Below are 23,700 nucleotides of genomic sequence, written 5' to 3'. Positions count from 1 at the left end.
GGGATGTGGGGCGCTCCAAGAGGGCAGAGACTCGGCCAAGTGGGCAAATAGCCACCAGGTTCCCCACCTGGGCGACTTGGCAATGGACTGACACCCAAGTGGTTTCCATTCGGTTCTACATGCCCATCAGACAGCAGCTCATACCCATAAAGCAGGATCACTGCTCAACGCTGATAGCGCCTCACCAGGAGGGTTAAGAACTTAGTGACATGGATGAGTGGTGACCCCTAGTGGCGCATGCATGACACAGAAAACCCTCGCTAGGTGGGGAAAGTGGAGGCTTGGGGTTGTGGCCTGTCCTCAGTCCCCCAGGGATGAGAATCCCCCGGAGGGCAGGAGCAGGTCCCTGCCTGGATCAGGGAGGGGAGAGGGGGTAGGACATTCCCTCAGTTTGTGAGAGCTGCCGTCTCAGCTCAGGCAGGTGCTTGGACTTCACAGGGTTTGCTGTGTGACTTGCAGGAACCCCCGTGGTGTTCGTGGTGCCGTGGCTGGTGGCCAAGTACCTGAAGGAGAATGCAGAGTAAGTGCAGACACTCCTCGCTCCACTCCCCCAGCAAGCCAGGCTCCATGCTTCGCACCACCTGGGTTCTAGTACGGAGCAGCCATGGGAAAGGCAGGGAGAGCTCTTACACTGAAACCAACGTGCATTGACTGCTGGGGAGAGAGGCATCTGATTCCTCCACTGCCATGGCCCACCCCGGCCTGGTGTGACTCTCCTAAGGGTGAGGGAAGAGCTCAGCCTCAGGGTTTGGTCAGTGCTTGGCCCCCCTGGTGGGGCAGGGCTGGTCATGAGTAGGGTGACCAGACAGCAAGTGTGAAAAATCGGGATGGGGTGGGTGGTAATAGGAGCCTATATAAGAAAAATATTCAAAAATAGTAACTGTCCCTATAAAATTGTGACATCTGGTCACCCTAGTCATGAGTGCTGTGCTTGGAGGTGCTTTCTGGGATGGTCTCTGCATAGTGGGAGCAGAGCAAAGACCCACCCAGCTGATCTCCCACAGGCCACCAAACGGGGCTGGTCACTGCTGACCTGGGCCCCTGGAACTGGGCCCGGGAGTGAACGGCTCCATCTTCCAAGCCACGGAACTATTGGGGATAAGCTCTCAGCCTCAATAGCCCAGCCAAGACCATCAGGAGGAGACATTAAAAAAAGCCCATCCCGAGCCTGGCGGTGGGACTTGTGGGCTGACTCCTGGGGGTAGCGAGCTCCAGCCATCAGGGAAACACAGGCCTGACCTTCCAAGCTCCTGCTGCGGCAGAATCTGAGGCACCCTCCAGGGTGTGGGGCAGGGAAAGAGATTCTTTCACTAGCCCACAGCTCACCAGGCTCCTGCAGTCCCTGCCCTGGCCCCTGCTGGAAGCAGACAGTTTAGCTCCGGGCGTGGGTGAGATGGGAAAGGATTCCAACCCCTGGAAAATGGGCAGGCTGGCACAGCTGGTGATAGTCATTCCTGGGCCTTCGGTGCTGAGGGGCAGCGCCTCTGTCCAATGGGCCGGGACGTCCCAGTGATACAGTGGCAGTGCACCTGGCCCCGCTCTGGCTGTGGATGAAGCACGGCTCTCCTGCCCGCTGGCTCCCCGGTGTTTAACAGCATGCCTCTCTTGTGCCACAGGTGCTGGGCTCTGAATGAGAACATGGCCTACTGGTGGATCATCAGGATTCCCATCCTGCTGGCGTCCCTGGTAGGTGATCTCAGAGGTCTGTGATCGGGGGTCACATACGAGGCATGGTGTCTCTCAGATGACAGCAATTAGTCTCTTGCAGTCACTGATAGTCTGGCTCAGCTCAGAGGTTGAACATGGCCCAAGGATAGCAGCAGCTCCTGCTGTAGAAATCACCATCCCTAATCCACAGCACTGCACCCTTCCTTAGCGACTTTCCCACGAGCCTGCCCTGGGAGGGAGCTCAGGATCATTATCCCACTGAACAGCTGGGGAAACTGAGGCTCTGGGGAACACTCAGCCAGTCAGGAGCAAGCGCCTACACCTCCTGGCTTGCAGTCCCCTTGTCTAACCACTAGGGGGTGACAAAGAAAGGAGACTTGTCCCCACCAAGTAACTAACCCAATTGAACCCCTCTGATTAAAAGAGAAACACCCATATGTGGGGTCCGGGGTCCTGGCCCCGGCCCCTCCAGATTCCTGACCTGGATGTTGGGGCAAGCAGAGTCAGGACCCCAGAGACGCCATCCCACATGTTCTGTTGAGCCCAGTGCATGCTTGGAAAGGGCTGTGTGAATCTAGTGGAGGCTGGGTGGCTCCCCAGGCCGTGCCGATGGGCTCGCTGTTGAGTCTCTGGGGACGTTCATGGTGCTCCCTGCCCCACAGATATTCCTGACTTCACTGTTACTCCCTGCACGTCCCTTCCCCTCATTCCTCCAGAGGTGCTGAGCGTGACCCACTTCCTTTCATGCTCAGCTGCCCCTGCCCTCAGAGGCCGTCACTGTCAGAGTGACCCAGGGAGCCCAGGAAGGATAAAGGGGGGTGCTCAGCCTACACCTGCCCAAGGCTGGCCCAGACAATATGCAGGGCCCCCTGGATGAATGTAGAAGTAACCCTCCGCGTCCTCCCCCAACAGATCAACCTGCTGATCTTCATGAGGATTCTGAAGGTGATCCTGGCCAAGCTGCGTGCCAACCAGAAAGGCTATGCAGACTACAAGCTCCGGTGAGCTGTCTGTATGTGCGCCTGCTGGGAATGACTTCCCAATGGGTGCCTATTGCGCCGGCCATTCTGGATCTAGCTCCCCTGCATTGTAAATCCAGGTCGGTGGGACCCACGCATGTGGACTCGGTGTGTCCAAGCCTGCGCTTGTGTCCACACTGCATTGGAAGCCTGGACCCGCTAGCACCTCCATCCCGCACTACACAGACCGCCTGAGCCAGGTCTATGGCTTGAGCTCCGTCCACATTGCAAAATGATAGGGCTTGGACCCCAGTCCCAGTGGGATGCAGGCTCAGACCCACCCCCTCGTGGGACTCAGGGCTTGAGTGCTTGCTGTCTGAGTTGGACAGATTTGTGTGTGGACCATAGTGGGGGTTTGGCTCAAATCAGAATCCGAGCCCAGGTTCACAGTGCAGTGTAGACGTGCCCTCGGAGGTCTGGCCACGCAACCCACTGTCATGCAAATAGGACTGAGGTTTTGTCAGCCATTACAGCAGGTTGTGTTAGCAAGTGGCTGTTAGCACAGGGTGTGTGTCTGTGTGTGTGCATGTCTGTGTGCATGCGCACAACAGATCAAGTCTGACCTGTGTATCACAGGCCCTGAACACTCCCTCCCCCCATATACACCTACAGGCTAGGATGCCAAAGCTGTACCACCCACTTGCCTGACTTGAGGGTCTCATTATCAATGTGGAGGTGTGGCCCGTGGCTCCTCCATCATTGGTACCAAATGGAGTTCATTGTGGCCACTGTTGCCCATGCCAAGCACCGATCCCAGTTTGCCATGCTCCATCTCAGCTGAGCAGCCTGACCGCACGGCATGCTGGGACCTGTTGCCCTCTCGGGCAGGAGTGGCTGCAGGCAGGGGCAATGGTGGTGTTTGGGTGGGTGGGTTCACTGACCCCTGTAGGGGCTGGAAGAACATCTCTTCCCATTTCACACAGGGCAGCCCCCCCCAGCAAAGCCTCCCAGCTCCTCCCCGAGCAGCATCTGCTTGCCAACAGCCAACTCTCCGCTGTCCCATGCGGGCTCAGGCTGAGCCTGGGCAGTAACGATTCCCAGCTCCAAAGCTCCACACGGCTGGTAGCTTGTGAATCCTCCCCAATCCCAGGCAGCGATTACCCCTATGTGAGACCCCAGGCCCTTAGGCCAGGCTGGGACTAGTACTCCATCTATCTCCTCTGGCCCTCAGCACAGATGTTACCATATTTCTTCTCACATACCACCCCCGCTTTCCTGCCCCTCTGAACATAGGGCCCCCCCGACCCTTCCATATGAACTCTGGGAGGGGGATCTTGTCCTCTTTCAGGCTGGCCAAGGCCACACTGACCCTCATCCCCCTCTTTGGGATCCACGAGGTGGTCTTCATCTTTGCCACGGATGAGCAGACCACAGGCATCCTGCGTTACATCAAAGTCTTCTTCACGCTGTTCCTCAACTCTTTCCAGGTGAGCCGGGAGCGCTGGGGCAGCCCCGCCTCAGGCAGGAGCAGAAAGCCTGTCTCCTCTTCCCCTCCCTTGTGCCACCATCACCCAGGGGAAAGCATGGCCCTTTTCTCTCCAGGCTGTCCACATTAGCCCATCAGCCCCGCTAGCCAAGCTGCAGCCCCTCCCCTGGCCCCACTGCTGGTGTTGTGGGGCAGTGGGGCATCGAGCTGGGCTGCTGCTCAGGAGCCCCCAGGACCCACACAGTCACCTGCCTTCCTTGGGCTGGAGGCAGGCTGGGCCATGTCCTGGACTGATGGCCCCTGCGAAACTGTTCCGGCAGCGATGAGGTGCAAATCGGCGTCTGGCAGCTGAAGTGTCGCGCTGTGCCACACTCCAATCACCTCCGACTGTGTCTGCTCGGCCCGCCCCTTTCAGCATGTAACAGCCCTGCGTGGCTGGCCTGGTGCTCCTGGGCTCTACCCGCCTCATCCCATCACCTGGAGCAGCCTGGAAATAGCAGGCCCATCCCTGCCTGCTGTTAGAGAGGTGTACATGCCTGCATGCTGGGCTGGCAATGGCATCCGCATGCACTGGAGGGAGAACCCCATTTGGGCAGTGCGTGGTCATGGCAGGCACAGGCCAAGGGCCTGTCCCCTGTGGGCTGCCCCTCAGGAACCGTACCCTCCCTGTCCTGTTGTAACGCTGCAGCGGGACCGGCTGGGGGGATTGTGACTTAGGTGAGCATGTCGGGAGGGGTTGCCGCTGCATCACGGTGCGGGAGGGTTTTCCCCTCTAGCTGAAGCCAGCTGCATCCCGGAAACTGGCCCTGTGGGATGCACTGAACAGCAGCTGCCAGGGCCTGCCAGCTATCTTCTCAATGGGCAGGAGGGTTGCTGTGCTGCCTGGCTCACCCCTGTGCTCTCTTCCCAGGGTTTCCTGGTTGCCGTGTTGTACTGTTTTGCCAATAAAGAGGTAGGTGCCACTTTGTCCTGCTCCCTGCTGGGGGGTTGCTCTCTGGCCCTGGAAACACCTGCAGTCAGGGCTCTAACCCGGAGTTGTGCTCTGTAGCTCAACCCTGGGTCTCTCTCTTGGGCTTTCTCTTCAGTACTCTCCTGCCAAGCTACTGCTGATTTGCTGTGTCCTGAATACAGAGACCATGCACCACTGGATATCCTGGGTGGTTAGGAGCCTTTGATTCTACTAAGAGCCTGTCGAGCTAAAAAACAAACCGGTTTTATTGGATGCATCCACCCTAGCTCGGGTAGGGGCTGCCTCATATCATAGCAGAACTGGCAATACCATGCCCTGTGGCCACATAGTCCGTGGGCCAGCATGCCCTGGGGCTCACATAGGAACACAGTGGAGCTGTTTTTCAGTCCTTTGGGGCAGGAACTGCCTCTTCCTATTCATGGGCCAAATCCCTCCCTGGAGCAACTCCACTGAAGCCAGGGCCTTGTACCTGTGCTGAGTTTGGCCCACACCTCTGGGGCCCTGATCCTGACAGGCACCTCTGGGGCTAATGGAACGTAAGCCCTACACAGGCCTGGGGCAGCAGCTGTGAACCTCCCAAGAGGCTGTGAAGGAGAAGAGTAGCTCACAAGCTCCTTTCCTCCCTCCTAGGTGAAGTCAGAAATGAAGAAGAAATGGCAGCTCTGGAAGCTTGACCATCCGGCGCTCTGCTGCACACAGTGATGGCTGCACTGCCCCTCCGGGGGCAACCTGCCTGGGAAAGCCGCAGAAGGGCCTCCCCCAGCTTGATGGCTGGGGAAGTAGGCCAAGAGGCCTGCCATGCTCCCGAGCCCTGGAGGGGATGTACCTAGTACTGCATCTCTGCAGATGAGGGCCTTGGGGATTGTCTGTGCACCAGATGCCGTGGAGGGCAAGGCCAGGGATGGAGAACAATGGGCCCAGCTGGAGTTGCAGCAGGGCAAAGCACCGGTTTCCAAAACAGCTGCATCGGAGAGCCATGGGTGCTGGTGTAAGCACTGCCTGAGGCGCAGAAGCTGGGATCCTGCAGGCCTACGCTGCAGCAGAACAGCCACTCCTGAGGCTCCGATGGGGCAAGGGGGACATGGCTGTGGATACCCTCAGAAGAGACAGGAGGCCATGAGATGGGACCCTGCTGTTTATGCTGCACTGCATAACAGGACACCGAGGGTGTGGGGAAACAGCCCCCCCGACTCCTGCTAATGTCCTCTGCTACCTGACCCTCTGGTGCAGCACCTGAAATCTACCTCTGCAGGATGCACCCTTCATCAGATGGCACTGCATCCAGCAAACCTCCATCCCCAGCAGCACTGCTGTCGCCGGACCCCCTGCTGGAGTGAGACACGCAAACCTCAGCACACGGGGATGGAGTCTGACTGGGTCACGACTGTCCGAGGACAGGTCAGACTGCAGCAATGAGACGCTGCTGTGATCACTGTGCGGTAGGGGACAACAGTTAGGGCGTACCTGCAAGTGGAGCTAGGCCTGTGACTAAGCCCTTAGCCACAACTGATCCAGGCCTACAAACGGGGAGCTGGAAGGCTCACACAGCTGATCCATGGGGGTGCAGCTCTCACCCTGTAAATCGGGGACACCCTGCTCCCTCTCCTGGTGCTGCTCTCCCCCGCTGTTAGCCGGGGAGACATTTCAGAAGCTGGAGGGCTGGGACAGGCCTGTATGCTTAGCCCCAGGGAACCCCATTGTGGGTTTGAGCAGGTTGCCTGCCTGTCACTGGCCCATACGGGACCAGCAGGCTGGCTGTGACTGCCTGGCATGGATGTCTCATAGCTGAGTGGCAGGGAAGCCAGAGTGGTTGGTGAAACACGGCTCAGCTGACTTGTCTAGCCTTGTGAGGGCAGCCTCAGGGGGAGGTGGGAGCTTAGAAACCCAGTTTCTTTGCATCACTCAACTTCTTCAGCACACTGGGCCTGGGCTTTCAGCCCCCTTCCCCCAGCCCATAGTAGATCCACGTCAACAATCCATCGTCTGCCTTCCTCTCCCTCCCGTCACCCTTCCTAGCTAGCCCCAAAGCCTGCTGTCCTCTTCAGAGCCTCCTTCTGCCCAGCTGAACTGGGCAAAACTAACCATCTTAGCCGATCCCCCTCAACAGCCTCTGAGCCCCTCAGCCTCTTTAATGTATTTATCCTCTGAGCACGGCCCTGCCTCCCAGGACTGGTGCTGTCCCCACTTTTCACAGATGAAGAACTGAGGCTAGAGAGATGCACGTGAGTGACCCAAGGTCAGGCAGGAAGTCAGGGGCAGTGCTGGGCACTGAATCTGGCTCTCGCCCGTAGACGCTGGTCCTCTGAGCCGCATCCACCTCTAAGTGTTGGGTTCGGGGCGGGTAACCTGTATAGCATACGTGCAGGCTTGGAGCACGCAGCCTCTTAACACTGAGTGGTCCGACTACGTTAGACCCTGGTAACCCGATGAGAGTGTTGAGGTCGGGTTGCATCAGTCATGACACCATCTCGCCCCTCTCAGGTCAGATTCGGGTCGGCTGTGATCTAGCTGGGTTGGGTCAAGCTTTACCATTAGGCCTGAGCAGATCTGCTCGAGTCCTAGGCTAGTGCCCTACCCCTGCGCACTCCTTCCTCTCTCTGCCTTGGCTAGTGCTCACCCCCTCTTTCTTCCATGGCTGCAGCAACTGAAAGTGCTAGGCTGGTACAGCTAAACAGGCAGCCTGCTTCGGTCCGGCAGGCTCGCCCATCCTCTGTGCTCGGGAACTCTGCCGCTGGCAACAGGGAAGGGAGGGAGATTCCAGAGCTTGCTAAGCAAGGGGTTGGATTTGCAAGCTGATCTGCTTCCAGCCCAGGTGGCAATGGACTGGCAGGGGCAGTACAGTCAGCTACATGCCCAGAGGAAGTGCAGAGCATGCTCTTCTCCAGACACCTTGAATCCAGATTGACAGGGCTGCAGTCCAGTCTGCTGCTCATCCACAGTTTGGGGCCTCCTTACCCTGGACTATGGGCGAGTAGTCTCCATGGCCCAGCCAATCCTCTGTGTCCTTGCTGCAGGCACTGGGGAGAAGCCAATGATCACTTCCTGTCATGTGGATCTTGGGGTGCTAGGAAGTGGGCTGAGACCAGCAAGCCATTTCTCCTCGATCACTCCAGAGCCCGCCGCTGGGCACAGCTTCTGGTCTGCGGCAGATTACAACTGGTGCTCTAGAAGTGGCGGGAGCCTCATTTCATCTTCACAGCCCTGAGCCCCCCAGACCCCATGGGCTCTGCTGTAAATCACGCTGGTGGTGTCGCCCGCTGCTGCCCAAGTGCCTCAGGCCCATGCAGTTTATGCACAGACCTTTCTTTACAGGGCTTCACGTCCCCATGTCCTGGTGGATAAAGAACAGCATCCTGTCCATCAGCTGCCAACTGCTGGAGCTACACCTGCCTGACTCGAGTTCTGAGCCCTCTCCCCTAAGGGCAGGGACGTGACTCCTGGCAGGGGGGCAGATGTCAGCAGCAGCCAGAATGCTGCCCGAAGCTGCCCTCACCTTCAGAAGAATGTAGGGACCATGGCTCCTCCCACGCAATGCTCTAGCAGCAGCAGAACAGACCACAGCTCCCAGGGAAGAGGCAGGCTGCCCGAGTCTCTCACTTTATGCAATTTAGATCCAGGTGGTCCCTCAGGCTCCTGGCAAGTTGCTAATGTGACCTCTTGGTTGCAAGCAGTGTCTGTCCCAGCCAATGCAGTGCTCTGTGGAGGGGCTGGATAATGCAGCCCCTCCAGGGAGTTGCGGGAGGGATTGTTCTTGGGCTTTTACAGGCTGGTAAGGAGCCATCCTTGCTGTTTCTGGGCTCAGTTGCACCTGGGTTTGAGGCTGGAGGGAGATCTGCAGGAGCCCTCGTCAGCTAGCCAGCTGCTAAGGAGCACCAGAGCATTTTGCACATTGTCTTTTCACATGTAAATAAATGTTTATTTTTTCAGCAAGGAAATGTGCTCTGCTGTTTTGGGGAGCTAAGTGGGGGGAAAGCCACCTGGGCACAGAGGGAAAGGGGCAGCAGCTCCAGGGCATGAGCTGGGCATTGAATACCTGAATCAAGGAGGCAAGTGTTTGATTGGCTTCTTCCTGGGCTCAGGCAGGCACCCCACCCCCCTCCATCTGCACAGAGCACCATGTTCACTCGTTAACCAGAGCAGCAGGTGAAAACCAAACCCCCCAGACCCTGGGAGTGACTAATAACCCCCTGCACAGAATCCAAAACACCACAAGCTCTTCCTTGGCTTTGTATTTCACTCAGCTGGGCCCACACCCTCAGAGGAGGCAGCTTCTCACCCCACTGAGCCATGGGGCTGGCCAGATTCTCCTCCATGCTAGCATGATGCTGCAACGTCTGTGTCTCTTTCGGGCCTGAGCCAAAGCGCACTGCAGTTCATGGAACGATTCTCCAACTCCAAGGGGCCAGCAAGATGAACGTCTTCCATTGCGTGGCCTCTTCCCTCCCAGTTTCACAGAAACATTTGTATGGGGCTCAGCGGCCGTAAGGCCTCCACAGCACTCTGCCCGGGTGCTACTGGGTAGTGTCTGAAATCAGCTGATGGCTGGGCAGCCAGCACCTCCCAGCCAGAGGTGGATTTACCATGAAACGAACAGTGCGGTGGCACAGGGCCCCCACTGACAGGGGCCCCTCAAAATGTAAGACAAATCTCATCTGACAACCTGCCCCGCCCTGTGCCGGCTGGCAGCGCAGCAAGGCTCAGGCAGGCAGGCTACCTGCATTCCGTGGATGGTGGCCCCACGCTGCTCCCGGAAGTGGCTGGCTGCTGGCACGTCTCTGCATGCCCCTGGCGGGGCTCTACGCGCTGTCCCCGCCCCAGGCAGCGCACACAGAACCACTGCCCTCCTCCCCACAAAGGGCATGCAGAGATGTGCCAGCAGCAGCGCAAAGGTAGCTGCCTGCCTGCGCCGCTCCTGGAAGTGGCCAGCATGTCCCTGTTGCCCCTGGGGGGGGGCTGTCTTCACGTGTTGCCCCCACCCCAAGAGCCGACTCTACAGCTCCCATTGGCCAGGAACTGCTACCAATGGGAGATATGGGGGGTGGCACCTGTGGACAGCAGCGCACAGAGAGGCCTCCCCCAGGAGCTGCTGGTCACTTTGGGAGCTGCGCTGCCCAGGGGAGATAAGAGAGAATGTTCTTTTTCTTGGCTGGGTTCCAGGGGGGGGGGGGGGGGGGGAGGGCAGACGGATGACCCAAAAATGAAGCTGCGCACAGGACCCCACTAACTCTAAATCCGCCACTGCTCTCAGCTAGGCAAAAAGTAGTCAGGAAGCTCTGTGGCACATGGACAGTGCTGGCCAACTCTAGACGAACAGGCAGGGTCGACTATCAAGCACACAGTGGGGGACATCTGCATATAGGCCTGAACATGCTGATCATGGAGCTTTAGTTGGGCTGGAGAGAGACTAAGCTCAAGCCACTTTAAAAACCAGACAATGATTTAAGCCAACTCTCCCTGGCATCGTCTCTGCACAGATGGGCTATAGGCTGAGGCGAGCGATTTGTGAAAGCCGCTACAGTCTGATACGGGATTTGGACCGTTCGGAGATGAGAATCAGGCCATGGTCACTAGCTAGACTCACGGCCTAAATTCTGGCCTGCAATCAGAGCTGAGGCCAAGCCCATGCTGCCTTAAACCATTTCTAAACCCATTTGTAATGCACTTTGCCACATGCTCAGCTCTCTTTCCACAGCTTTTACAGTGGAAGTGGCCAAAGACACAAACAGACTGAGGGGAATGGCCCAAGTGATCAGGCTGAGAGGGGGAGGCAGCACAATTTAGCCCAGAAGTTCCCTTGTTGGGTCAGCCCCTGCTCCCCAGCCCATCTCAATGCACACCACATGCCGCTGTCATATCTGCTGCAGAACCAGCCTAGAGCGAGTATGCAGCATGTCAGGCAATGCCAAAGATGTGCCCCTTAGAAGTGTGTGTCTATGGGAAGAATTGCAAAGATTTGCTATTTCCATTTGAGTCCAAGTGACAGACAATAAGAACAGTGGTTGCAGAGATGCTGTAGCTGTGCTGGCCCCAGGATAGTAGAGAGACAAAGTGGGGAAGGAAGAGCTCTGTGTGCCTCAAAAATTTGTCTCACCAACAGAAGCTGGTCCAGTAAAAGATATTACCTCCCCCACCTCGCCTCTCTAAGATTATTGCACAGTGCAGCCTCTTATAAAACACAGCTCCATGGCCCACCATTGGGCTGCTCCATACTCCAGAGAGGCCCCTACAGCCAGCGCAGAGGGTGGGTACTAGCCACTGGGCTGCATATCAAGCTGAGTGATTGGCATTTTGTTTAACAAATCACAATGAAAAGTCCCCTTCTTTGCAAGACAGTAAGAGCTAGTGGGTAGCTGGGGACGTGTGTACCGCCTCCTGCGCAGCGTCTTCTCACCCCTGAATGCTGATGAAGACACCTGCAAAAGAGCTTGTCTACAGAGGGACGCTGACCAGCCTAACGCTAAATCAATTACTTCACTATAGCTAAGTCAGTCAATATCCCTGTGTAGACAAACCCTAAGACCTGACCCTGCAACTACTCTCCAATGGAGAGGTCTGGTGAAGTGAACAGACTACTGCCATGTGAAAGACCAGGCCAATGGGGAGAAGGGGGTCTGGATTCAATGACAAATGTCTAGAGAGCCCCATAGTCTTTCCATTCTATGCTGCTCTGTGTAAAATGTGGCTGAACTCAGTGATGCTCTACTAGCCTTAGGGGGCCATGGCAGCCAAGTGCAGGGCAGAGCAGCCCTGAGGTGGCTCTAACTTATTCTGAGGGCCATGCAGGTCCCTGACCAGCCTGGCTTAGAGGAGGCTCAACTGGTGGCCTAAAAGCTACTTTTGCACCCTCGCCCCATTCCTAAGTGCAAGCTGAGCATGAGCGGAAGAAAATCACACCCCATGTGTTAGCATCTCCCACCACCTCTTCCTGCTTTTCCACCTCTCTCCAGCAATTCCCTTCTCCGTGCAGGTGATGGAGATACTGCTCCAGCAGAGGAGTTAGAGACGCTAGAGGGACAACCTCAGTGCGCCAAGCCCTCCCCCACAGCCTGCTCACACCCGGCTCAACATGCAACCGGCGACCCGACCAAACTAGTGCCGACAGATCCAATCAGATTTATTCACCAAACACGGTGTGCATTAATTTTGGTCTCACATGTAAGAGAAAACAGAAGTACAAACAAAGCCACGCAACCGAGTATGGTGTGGCAAACTCACCCCCCTCCTTGCTGTTTTGAGAACCGAACCAGGAAGGTTTGGAGACACCAAAGCACAGCGAATTCAGTGCTCCACCAGCACAGAGATTAACTCTGCAGGCCATTTGCATGGCCCAGTCTCTTTGGCATTGGGCAGTGGAGCAGAGGGGAGATCCTGGCTCCAAGGATGGAGTCACAGCAGGTATTGCACTTTGGGGTTTGTGGTCAAGATCTAAAAATAAAATACAGCTTTTTCCCCTTTACCAGCAAAGAGAAAGGTAGTTTCCCCAGCTCACCATAGCCCCCAGCACAGGGGCACGGTCTTTGTCTAAGAACTAAGGCTGCCCCAAATCACTATACAGAATTGGAAATCGTGTCACTTGGACAGTGCACCCTGAGCCACGCGAACACTACCTGTGAGAGCTCCGAGGGGCAGCAGCACCAGGTCAGAGCAGCCAGTGGCCAAGACATCTCCACGAGCTAGAGCAGTGTATGTGAGGAGCCAATGCACGCCACAGTTGGTCTCCTGCAGCAGCCCCTGTTACCGGAGCTCTCATTTCCAGCTCCCGGGGGCTGGAGCAGGAACACAGGCTGAAGATGACCCATTTCCACATACAGATAATGGCATCAAAAGCACCCGGCAGCTAAGTGGGAAGTGTCTGAGGCCTGCAGCATTTAAGGTTGCAGGCTGGGGTGTGCGTGTGTGTTTCTTTTACTCAGCTCCCTGGAGAGCCTGTCATAACTATAAAGGGAAGGGCAACAGCCCTCCTGTGTACAATACTATAAAATCCCTCCTGGCCAGAGACTCCAAAATCCTTTTACCTGTAAAGGGTTAAGAAGCTCAGGTAACCTGGCTGACACCTGACCCAAAGGACCAATAAGGGGACAAGATACTTTCAAATCTTGGTGGGGGGAAGGCTTTTGTTGGTGCTCTTTGTTTTGGTGGGAGTTCGCTCTTGGGACTAAGAGGGACAGACATCAATCCAGGCTCTCCAAATCTTTCTGAACAAGTCTTTCATATTTCAAACTTGTAAGTACAGCCAGGCAAGGCATGTTAGTTTTATTTTTGTTTTCTCAACTTGTAAATGTACCTTTTGCTAGGGTGTTTACCTCTGTTTGCTGTAACTTTGAACCTAAGGCTAGATGGGGGTCCTCTGGGCTCTTTAAGTTTGATTACCCTGTAAAGTTATTTTCCATCCTGATTTTACAGAGATGATTTTTACCTTTTTCTTTAATTAAAAGCCTTCTTTTTAAGAACCTGATTGATTTCCCCTGTTTTTTAGATCCAAGGGGGTTGGATCTTGATCCATCAGGAGTTGGTGGGAGAGAGGAGTGGGGATGGTTAATTTCTCCTTGTTTTAAGATCCAAGGGGTTTGGATCTGTATTCATCAGGGAATTGGTGAAGAGTCTCTCAAGGCTACCCAGGGAAGGGAATTAGCACATTGGGAGTCATGGCAGCGGACCAGATCTAAGCTGGTAGTTAAGCTTAGAAGTTTTCATGCAGGCCCCCACTTCTGTACCTTAAAGTTCAGAGTGGGGAAGGAGCCCCATTCACCATCTCATTCTTGTGCTGTCAACCCACAGCGCCTCGCCTGCCTGCCTGGGGAAAGGCCTCTGCAGCTTCCCCTTGTGCCCCACACACGCCCTCCTCCTGGTTACCCTGCAAGAGCCCATGGCACTAGTGTCTAAGAGTCCAACCCCAACGCCCAGCGTTCTCATGCTGTGGGGCCAATGCGGGGGCTAAGGACTGCATGGAAACATTTCTCAACTGTATGGGTTCTTCGAGGGAAGGAAGGACAGGAAGCTTCAGTCCACTAAATGAAGGGATGAGCAGCCCGGCAGGGGACCTCCTAGCGGGAGGAGATGGCAAAGGAGGATGGAGAAGCACAAGGAAAACACAACGCCTAGTGCCTGGTTGCCCGTGGCCCAGAGGAGAGCAGGACTCAGCTGCCTGGCAGCATGTTTGACCTCTCAGGCCCACGGATGCCACGAGAAAGGGTGCCTCACAAAACCCTCAAGAGATGGAAGCCAGGGTTTCCAAACATGCCCAGCCTGAGCCACCTTGGGCCGAGCTTTCTTCCGACCCTTCCCATGCAGCAGCTTCAAAGGCCCATCCCGTGGAGAAAACAGGAGGCCCCTCCTGCTCCCCCAGAGTGCAGGGAGAAGAGGGCAGCCTTGCCCGCTGCCTTGGGGACAAGCAGCCTCCATGCAGGAAGGGCAGGAATCTAGAAATGGCTGGCAGGAAGCCCATTCACGGGGGCAGAGGTGCCAAGCTCAAGTCTGAAGGAGAGAGGCTTGGACGCAAGAACAGGAGCTAGGGGCTGAGGAGCCAGCTAATGGGTTCCCAGGGGAGAGGATCCCCCATGGAACAGGCTCCTGGTCTTAGATGCCTGCCTTCACATAGGGGCAGACCTGAGGGGAGGGATGTGGTGCTCATGGTCAGGTGTTACCCTGGGGGCAGGTTTTATAGCACCAATTGCAGGGCCAAGCCCTGCATGCAACACAGAGCACGTAGCTCACACACAAGTGCTTGGGGATAGTATAAACTCACATCAGGCAAGAGCTGCACACACCCTCCTCTCACGTGGCTCCTGGCTCCCTCGTCCTAAGGGGCCAGTGCTGCACCAGCAGGAGCTGCTGCCTGCGGCAGAAGCTTCTGGGAGCACACTGACTCGGCAGAAGCAAGGCCTTTGAAATGTGCTACCCTGGGGGGTTAATGTGGGCATTCATGGACTGCGGGAAGGATCAGGGCCAGCTGCCAAGTCAGCGCCGACGGGGGTCTGCACCCATAACCAAACAGAGGAGCATAGTTAGGACACTCAAGTGATCCCATAACTCCTGCCTCCTCGGAAGCCGGTAACAGCTGAACCGCTGCAGGCTGCCAGGAGGGGGAGCTCTCCACAGGCTAGAGCTGCAGAGCCCGCTATATTCAATCTCCCAGATCCTACGTTGGCTGCAGCTTGGGGCTGTTTGATCCTGTCTCAAAGGGGAGGCCCAGCCCACTGAACTGCAGGACTCTCCCATTTCTAAAGCACTGGATCTCACCCCACCAGCCACCACTGTGCTGGCCTTTGCTCTGTGTGTCACACGTTTGCTGGGTCAGCCCACGGGCAGAGACCACACGGAGAGAACAAGTTACGAGGGGTTGTGGCAGGGAGGGGCATAAGGGAATCTGACTGCTACAGACAAGGGTTGGCTCTGTAAAAGTATCAGGCAGCATTAAGTGAAACTGAGGCAGTCTCTCCATGGGCAGCTAGAGGCCAATTAGTCCCGATGCTTCAGCTCTTAACACTCTAACCCTTGGACAGGGAAAGCAAACCGTCTGTGACAGGAACCCGGAGATCAGCCCAGCCGAGGCCGCCTGCCCACTTGACTCCTTGTCCTCCGCCGTCCCCAGCTGGCTGACCCCCTTCTCCAGGCGCCCGCCTGCCTCCTCGGCGCTCTCAGCAGAGGAGCCGTGCTGGCGGACCAGCCTTGCGCTCGTTCTCCCAGGCACTCAGCTTCCGGGTGGAACCATCACCCGACGTCAGAATTCCTGCAAGGGAGAAGGAGCCACTCAGAGTTCAAGAGCCCCCACAGCTCACTGGAAAATCAACCCTTTGCTGGAGGCAGCAGGAACGTCACTGTGAACAGCAGCTCGCTGTAGCTCCCATCAGCAACTCTCTAATCAAGGGGCCTACGTGGAAAAGCCGCCACTGATAGCAACCCCTGGGAGTTTGGCAGGGCAGGACAGAGGTGTGTAGGCAGAGCTATGTGGGGAGGGAGCTGGAAGAAGCTGCATGGCTACAATGCCTCTAGCCAGCCCCTGCTTTAATGGGCATTGACATGGGTCAGTATTTCCCAGCCCCTCCCCACTCACCATCCTGCTTCATTAGGGCTCTGGCCAGCTCTGCTTGCCTCGCTCCGAGGCCTGTAGCCGCACAAGGTTCTGAGTCACAGAATGCAGGGCATTCCCTAAGGGCATAAGCAAAACCCATTAGCTATCAGCCCAGGGCACCACAAGACAAGGGGCAGGGGAAAGGCTCAGCCAGTAGGGTTGCTGCATTCCTGTCTCTCTCCCCCCCCCACACCCTGCCGCCCTCTGAACCACTGCTTCACTGGCTTCCTACCACTGGGTCCAGCTTCCACTAGTCAGGAGAATGGGGCACGAACGCTGGAGGCACACAAAGGCAGCTCCTTGGCCACAGAGCTGGAGCAAGGCCAGTGCAAGAGGCCAGCACACCTCACAATGGGCAGATATGCAGGGGATGGAGTACGGAGAGAACAAGGGCTCCCCAGGCTCTGCTCCAGCCGGTTTCTATTGCAGCAGAGAAAGGCTGCTCCTGTCCTTCATTCTAATGAAGGAGCCACCCTGAGGTGCACAGGAGGGAGGATTTGTACTGTAGAGCAGCTGGAGAAGAGAGTAATTACTCTTGCTGCCTACAGGTGTCAGCGTGGCTCACTAGTACAGCTGGGCCAGATGGCTGTGGGTTCAAGCCCCCACACAAGGATCCAGGGCTGATCTGGCTCTAGTGGGAGAGCCATAGTAAGACGTGTTATGTTTTGCATGGGGCAGGTATCTTTTGCCCACTCTCCAGTTACCACCTGTCTTAGAAACCAAGTGTCCTTTGGTTTATTTCAGAGGGAGTTGGGGATAATCCTAGTGACTTGGCCCCCCCGAGACCCTCTCTGCCATACCCATATCTCCCACACGCTCCTCCAGGAAAGCTGACAGCTCAGGCAGGCTCAGGGACTTCAAGGAAACTGACCCTCCTTCTAGACCTGGGAGATTAAAAGCAGAGAGATTCTCACCAACCATTGCAGCTTCTCCATGGCAGGAGCAGAGAAGCGAGGGCTTGGGGCTCAGTCCCCCTCACAGCCTTCATGCCCACAGCAGCTTGAATTGGTTGGTTTTGATTTACTGAGATCTTGTATCAAATGAGTTCCTACAATGCAAATGTGTGACAAGCAGCAAGTTCCCTCTGTCCGCTAATTTCGCAAAAGAGGGCTTGTGCTTGCGTGGCACAGTTGGCTATTTATAAAGCAACCTGGCTTAATGTTTGTGACCTCATCACCCTAGAGATGCTCAATAGGTCAAATACGAGGAGAATCTCAAGGAAACAGAGCTCGACTTGCTGGATGGTAATTGCCAGGATTTTCTGTTTTGAAGACAAGAAATGAAGATGGACCTCTCATTTCTGCAACCTCCCCAGTGTGCTTCATAAACAGCTGTCAGTGGAGCAGTCGGATCAGTAGCAAATTGCCTGTGACACACTCAGACAGGCTGACTGGTTTGCACATGTGGAGGTTTTCCCAAAAATTCCCTCCCATGCCTAGTACTTGTCAATGGTGACATCTGCAAGGTCCCCAGCACCTCCTTCTTGTCCAGGTGTAAAAATCTTCAAAAGCACCTAAGGGAGTTAGGAACTTACATTCCATTTTCAAAGGTACCGAGGAGCCCAAGTCCCACTGAAAGTCAATGGAATTAGATGCTTTTGAAAACTTTACTCTAAGTCTCTCTCATTAAGGACAGTTTTTAAAGGATCTGTTTGGTAGCTCAGCCATTTCAGACGCCTCATTAGTTTCACCCTCTTCATCTATTAAAGCATCTGCTTTTTCTCTGGTGCCTCTCATGCCCCTTTGGCTGCATTCATTCAGTCTGATTGTTTGTTGTCTTATCTTTTCCCTGCAGCCTGGGCCATTCATAGTCACAGCAGCACCTGGCTCTTACCTTCTCCCTCGGGCCATCTGTCCTCACCAGCTCCCAGCCGTGCCTTGGTCTCCAGCATCCTGCCAGTCAGGTGCCCTTGCTTCAGTCGGGAACATAGCTCCGCCTGACAGGCTCTACCAAATGAGACCAAACACCCATTAGCAAGGCACGTGTACTTCTGGGAAATCACCTGCCAGTGCCCTCCTGTGTCCAGAAATACCTGCCTGGGCAGCCAAGGGATCACATGCTTCTTGGGGCTAGCAGCTCATGGGATTATAAACTGCCCTTCCCAGGAATAGGCAGATGTGCCTGAGACAAGAGCCCAGAGTGCCTTCCACAGCAATCCCTGCCCTGTGCACAGAACAGCTGCAGGGGTCAGTGAAAAAGGAGAAGGCAGAGAAAGGTCCAGGCCTGGGTTTCACACAAATGCCCCTCAGGCTGGATCTGGTCCACCTGACATTCAAGCCTAGTCCACACCCAAAGTTACACACTTGTAATTTAGAAATGCAAGCTAAATCAATGCACTTCAAGGTTTAAACTGAAGCAAGAGGGTCCAGACACAAAGCTGCACCAGTTTAACATCACACCTTTAGTTAAACCAGTGCAGTTTCAGTGTATGGACAAGCCTGGACTCTGAACAACCTCAACTCTCATTTAAAAAGAGAATTTAAGTGTCTTGCCTTGAGATTGTGAAGGAAACCTTCCACATGTGAACTGCTGCTTTCTTGAGTCTGCAGTCAGCTTCTGTGGGGGCTCAAAAACTTCTCCCCCCCCCCGCCCCAACAGAACTTGGTCCAATAAAAGATATGACCTCCTCCACCTTGTCTCTAATATCCTGGGACCAACATGGCTACAACTACACTACGGACAATGAAGTTCCTAATAAGTTAGCAATAACTAAACTGTAAGTCACCATACACAGGCCAGATTTTACTCTGGATCTCTGGGCAATCCTGCCATTGCCACCAACACCAGTTCTGCCGTGGATAGAGGGGCACACAGAGTCCTATATTCTGACCTATATGCCACAATGAAAAGTGCAATTGGATCCCTGCACCAAATTAGTCTGAAATCCCTCCTCTAGGCAGACAGCAGCTCCATGCTTCATTAATGGGACAAATCCCAGATCCCTCCACCCACCTTCAAAGAAGCAGAGCCGGCACAGTAATGGCACAGCATGCAAACAGCTGAAGTATGTCACACAGACACATGGTTTTAATAAAGAGACATGGACTGTCAGGACAAATATAGCCCCGAACACAGGCTGTCAGAGCCACAAGTCTACAAAACCTTTGGCCAATGGAACTGCCTCCGGGACAGCAACACATATTTTTAGGAAGATTGACCAGAACGGGCAGCATTGTGGGAGCAAGTGAGTATCAGGAGTGAAGTTCACTAGATGTTGATTTGGTTACAGAGGCGAAATCGACTAGTCTCTTTTCACTGTCCACCCTAAACGCAAAGTGTAAAACAAAGTGGCACGAAGTGGGGGAGGGAGTAAAGAATTCTCCCCATATTAATAACCTAACCTGTTATTCAGTAATACAGATAACCCCACGTTTTGAAAATGATTTTTAAGTCGACAATGTCCTTTTTAATCCATAAAAATAGTGCCTGCTTTAAGAAAGGGCTGACTTCTCAGCCAGTAAGTAGTATACAAGGATCTTAGAAAATGATTTACTGTTACAGATAAAAGTGAAATAGCCACTTAATAGGTAAAACCTCTGTGATGTCGCACTCCATTTGTTTTATGAAAATATGCTAATGAGTGTGAATATAATGTAACTGGAATATGCTTCATGCAAAAGGTCTCTTGTAAGGTATCATTACGAAGCTTATAATCTACTGAATGTGTTCATCCTATTTGTATGTATGTATCATTCTTGTATCTGAAGGTAGAAATGTGAAGTATTACTCTAAAGTCCTATTGTAACTATGCAAAGTGTGGGCCATTAATAATGGCTTGGAATCTTGATGGTTCCCATTAAGCAGGACAATTGGTTGTAAATGGCTCTGTTTACTTGTAAGCCTTCCTGAGTTTGTGTAAGTCAGGCCAGGAAGAATGGAGGCTTGGGGTCCCACAGGACATGTGACCATGTCACCTGGTACTGGAATCCATCTTAAACCTGGTGCTTTTCCATTTAGAAGGAGGGGTGGGGACCACAGAGACAAAAGATTCCTGCCTTGTGCCAAAGCCATAAAAGGGGGTGGAACAGGACAAAGGGGGCTGCAGTCATGAGAAATCCTCTAGTTACCACCTGAGCTGGAACTAATGAGCACCGTACCAGGGAAAAGGACTGGGCCCAGACTAGGAAGGAGTCTAGTCGGTGAAAGAAGCTTATTGGAACGTCTCTGAGGGTGAGATTTACCTGTATTCAGTTTCTTAATGTATTAGGCTTAGACATGCGTGTTTTGTTTGATTTTACTTGGTAACTTACTTTGTTCTGTCTGTTATTACTTGGAACCACTTAAATCCTACTTTTTATACTTAATAAAATCCCTTTTGTTTATTAACAAACTCAGATTAAGTGATTAATACCTGTGGGAGCAAACAGCTGTGCATATCTATCAGTGTTATAGAGGGCGGACAATTTGAGTTTACCCTGTATAAGCTTTATACAGAGTAAAACTGATTTTATTTGGGGTTTGGATCCCATTAGGAACTGGGTGTCTGGGTGCTGGAGATAGGTAACCTGCTGAGTGGTTTTCAGTTAAAGCCTGCAGCTCTGGGGGCGTGGTTCAGACCTGGGTCCCTGTTGCAGCATCTAGTGTGTCTGGCTCAACAAGGCAGGGTTCTGGAGTCCCAAACTGGCTGTGGAAAATGGGCTCAGAGGTAATTTCAGCACATCACGGGACAGTCCCAAGGGGGGTCTCTGTGACTGAACCCGTCACACACTCCACCACGTTCGTTAGGCAATACATGCTGCTCTGGAGTGTGTGGATGGCCCTCTACTATGACCACTGCCTCTGCACAGCTGAGCTCTGCAGGCACGCCCCTTCCCCCCTCCTCCCCTTATTTACTGTATGTGCTACATACATGTGAGCACTGTGGCCAACTGTTGGAGAAGTCACTGAACTCCAGCTGCCGCAGGCAGAAGTAACACAAGTGCCGTCTGGGAACACTATGCTGTTATCTCAAACCAGCCTCCTTTCTCATTTTTCCAGGGGGACCCCTCTGGGACTCCCTCTCTTCACTAAGTCCTCAAAGGCCTACAGCAGGGGTTCTCTCCCCTCTGGCTATGGCAGGCTGGACACAGGTCCCTTGGGAACTCAGTGATGCTGCATCTCCTTTCTCCAGGGGCAAGAGCGTTGCTTCCACCCCTGGAGTGAAGGACAGAGATTTTCTGGTTTTAATCTATTGGCCAACACAGCAGGACTGATGAGCTGAAAGTATCAGCTTAACCCCCAGAGCAGAAACACCACTGAATATGGGATTTTTCAGAAGAACAGAAAAAACAGAGTTGTCCTGCTAGCTAGAGTATCTAGGACAGGTCAATACAGAGTGAAGTGTATCTCACTGAGCATCTCACTGGGCACAATCACTCTATGATTTAGAGGCTGTGAATTTCATCCTGACTGCAGCTGGTGATCAATGTGAGGCTTGAGTGCCCTTGCAGTGGAGAAGCACTACACTACAGGTTTTAGTGGCGGGAGGGCTCCTGAGCTTTCTTCCCAACTCTGCCACTGACTCCCTAAGTCACTGGGCAAGTCACTTGGCACCTGGTTCCCCCTGGGGTTGAACATTCAGAACTCTAGCTCTGGAAAGCCAGGCCCCTACCCACAGTGCTTCAGTATCTGCTTATCCTGTTGGAATGTCCTCTTTTGGGGGAGGATTAGAATGGGGTTCAGATGCTGTGGTATGACTGTGTGTGGACAGCTCACTAGAAGGGCGCCGCCTGCAGCCAGACAACAGACACGCTGGGGCGGCCCTATTTTCCACTTCCCCTGGAGCAACTTACTTCATTTGCTCTAGCAGGACCCCAGCGTCCCTGGTGATAGCCTGGGCCTCCTGCAGCTGGATCTGGACATCATTCCAAGCCACGTCCCGTTCCATCAAGCAGCTCTCGACCACCGCCCGCAGCTCCTGCTCCTGGGACACCTGGCCCTTCATCACTTCCACTTCCTCACACCTCTGGAGTGGGGGAGAGCGAGAGAGGAGGGACTGAAATGGGGAGTGCTGCACGTTGCAATCTCAGACACTTGACTGCTCACGAAACATCCCTGGAGCCTCCTGTTATCACGATCTGGGCGGTTGCAGAGAGCTCTGTATGCACCCACCAAACCCATCCGAGTCCCAGATACAGGTGGGAAGGAAGTTAGATAAGGTTCCCACACAGGGTCAGCTCGGATCTCAGGGATTCCCCTTCTTTCTATGCAGGAGAGTGGGTTTGCCAAGCTGACAGACATTTCTGCATGGATTTCCCCATTTCAGTATGAGCAGATCCTAACCAGGATGGCAGATATCCCCAGCCCAGCATCCCGGCCAGCTGGGTTTGAACTAAAGACACAGAAGTCTTGTCTGCATGTGAGAGCAAGGGTTAGAGTGTGGCAGAACCTGCAACATGGGGTTACCTAACTTACCCTACCCCTTTGCATCCCTTCCAAACTACCTCAGCTCCCTCCCTTAAGAACCTTTCCCCACCTCCAGGAGGTTCCATAGTAAATATGTGATTGGTTAGAGCCAGGCTCGTTACCTTGTGCAGCTGAATGGCCATCTCCTGCATTTCCGCCTCCAGCCGATCTGCATAGGCCAGTTCTAGGGCATCGCTGGGAGGCCTGGCATTGCTGTGCCATCGAGCAATGGCAGAGGTCATCTTTCGCTTAGGCCCAAACAGGCTGGTGATACAGCAGCAAGCAGTTAGCAGCAAAACTGCACCAGGACCTTGCTTCAGAGACTCCTGCCCCTTCTTCCACTGAGGCCCATGAAAACCCCAGGCATGAGCAGGAAGGATAATTAGGGACAGCAGAAAACCACAATCCATCTCCTCCAAGGCTCTGCTAACAGCTGCAGGAGAGTTGCAGGCAGTGACTGAAGGGGGGGGGGGGGGGGGGAATGGCTGGAAGACCAGCGCTTGCTGTAGACCAGGATTAAGGCACATTGAGAGATCTGTGAGGGATCCCCAGGCTGGAGGGCAAGACTAAAGGTAGTGGCAGAATCGTGCAAACCTGGAGCGGGGGCTGGAAGAGAGGACTGAACTCTCCTGATCCCTTTGTATGCCCCAGCGAGAAAGGGGCTATGCCACAGAGACTCACGTGATGCCTATTTCCTTGAGATCACTCTCTGTGAGGGTCAGGAAGATCCGGAGGTCAATGTCCTGCTCCTCAAACACCTGGAGGTACTTCAGACATCCGATCTGCTCCAGGAATGTTGCCAGATCCTGCAGCCCATCCAAAGCAAAGATGTTTGTACCCACACGAGGAACTGGACCCTCCTGTCTCCTTGAATGAAAGGCTAACAGCTACTTTGGAGCTATCCTAACTTTCTTTGCACTGTTCACTCTCTAAAGCCACAAGCTGTAATGGGGCCTGGCTTGTACTTAGTAGCAGCCAGACACTGTAAAGCTCTTCCTTCAGATTCCCTGCACTGCACTAGGCTGAGGAGAGGATTCCCCAAATAGGATGACCAGATGTCCCGATTTTATAGGGACAGTCCCGATTTTTGGGTCTCTCTCTTATATAGGCTCCTATTACCCCCCACCCTGTCCCGATTTTTCACATTTGCTCTCTGGTCACC

At 54.3% G+C, this 23,700-nt stretch overlaps 2 protein-coding genes across 5 annotated transcripts in view; one reads left to right on the top strand and one right to left on the bottom strand.

The window, feature by feature from the left end:
* LOC101950270 (glucagon receptor-like) overlaps positions 1–10,138 on the top strand; it is a 41,022-nt gene extending 30,884 nt beyond the window's left edge. Inside the window, exons 9-14 of the mRNA XM_005311885.5 lie at positions 460–520; positions 1,617–1,686; positions 2,581–2,669; positions 3,976–4,114; positions 5,024–5,065; positions 5,714–10,138. Coding sequence (XP_005311942.1) covers positions 460–520; positions 1,617–1,686; positions 2,581–2,669; positions 3,976–4,114; positions 5,024–5,065; positions 5,714–5,785 — 473 coding nt within the window. The 3' untranslated portion in view covers positions 5,786–10,138. The remainder of the gene's footprint in view (positions 1–459; positions 521–1,616; positions 1,687–2,580; positions 2,670–3,975; positions 4,115–5,023; positions 5,066–5,713) is intronic.
* Positions 10,139–12,176: 2,038 nt separating this feature from the next.
* The window catches only part of ANKS3 (ankyrin repeat and sterile alpha motif domain containing 3), a 36,567-nt gene continuing 25,043 nt past the window's right edge, over positions 12,177–23,700 (bottom strand). For 3 of the 4 annotated variants that reach the window (XM_065559814.1, XM_065559813.1, XM_065559815.1), the window contains 6 exons: positions 23,220–23,344; positions 22,661–22,802; positions 21,926–22,098; positions 17,988–18,100; positions 16,955–17,038; positions 12,177–15,812 (listed from right to left, as the gene is read on the bottom strand). In XM_065559814.1, the coding sequence (XP_065415886.1) occupies positions 15,721–15,812; positions 16,955–17,038; positions 17,988–18,100; positions 21,926–22,098; positions 22,661–22,802; positions 23,220–23,344 (729 nt within the window). In that variant the 3' untranslated portion in view covers positions 12,177–15,720. Of the gene's footprint in view, positions 15,813–16,136; positions 16,232–16,954; positions 17,039–17,987; positions 18,101–21,925; positions 22,099–22,660; positions 22,803–23,219; positions 23,345–23,700 lie in introns of all 4 variants that reach the window. The other variant, XM_005311887.4, reaches the window with a different exon arrangement.

This window comes from Chrysemys picta, chromosome 10 (genome assembly GCF_011386835.1).
Source record: "Chrysemys picta bellii isolate R12L10 chromosome 10, ASM1138683v2, whole genome shotgun sequence".
Lineage (NCBI taxonomy): Eukaryota > Metazoa > Chordata > Testudines > Emydidae > Chrysemys > Chrysemys picta.
The sequence above is the reverse complement of the archived record's forward strand: the minus strand, read 5'-3'. Positions and strand labels throughout refer to the sequence as shown.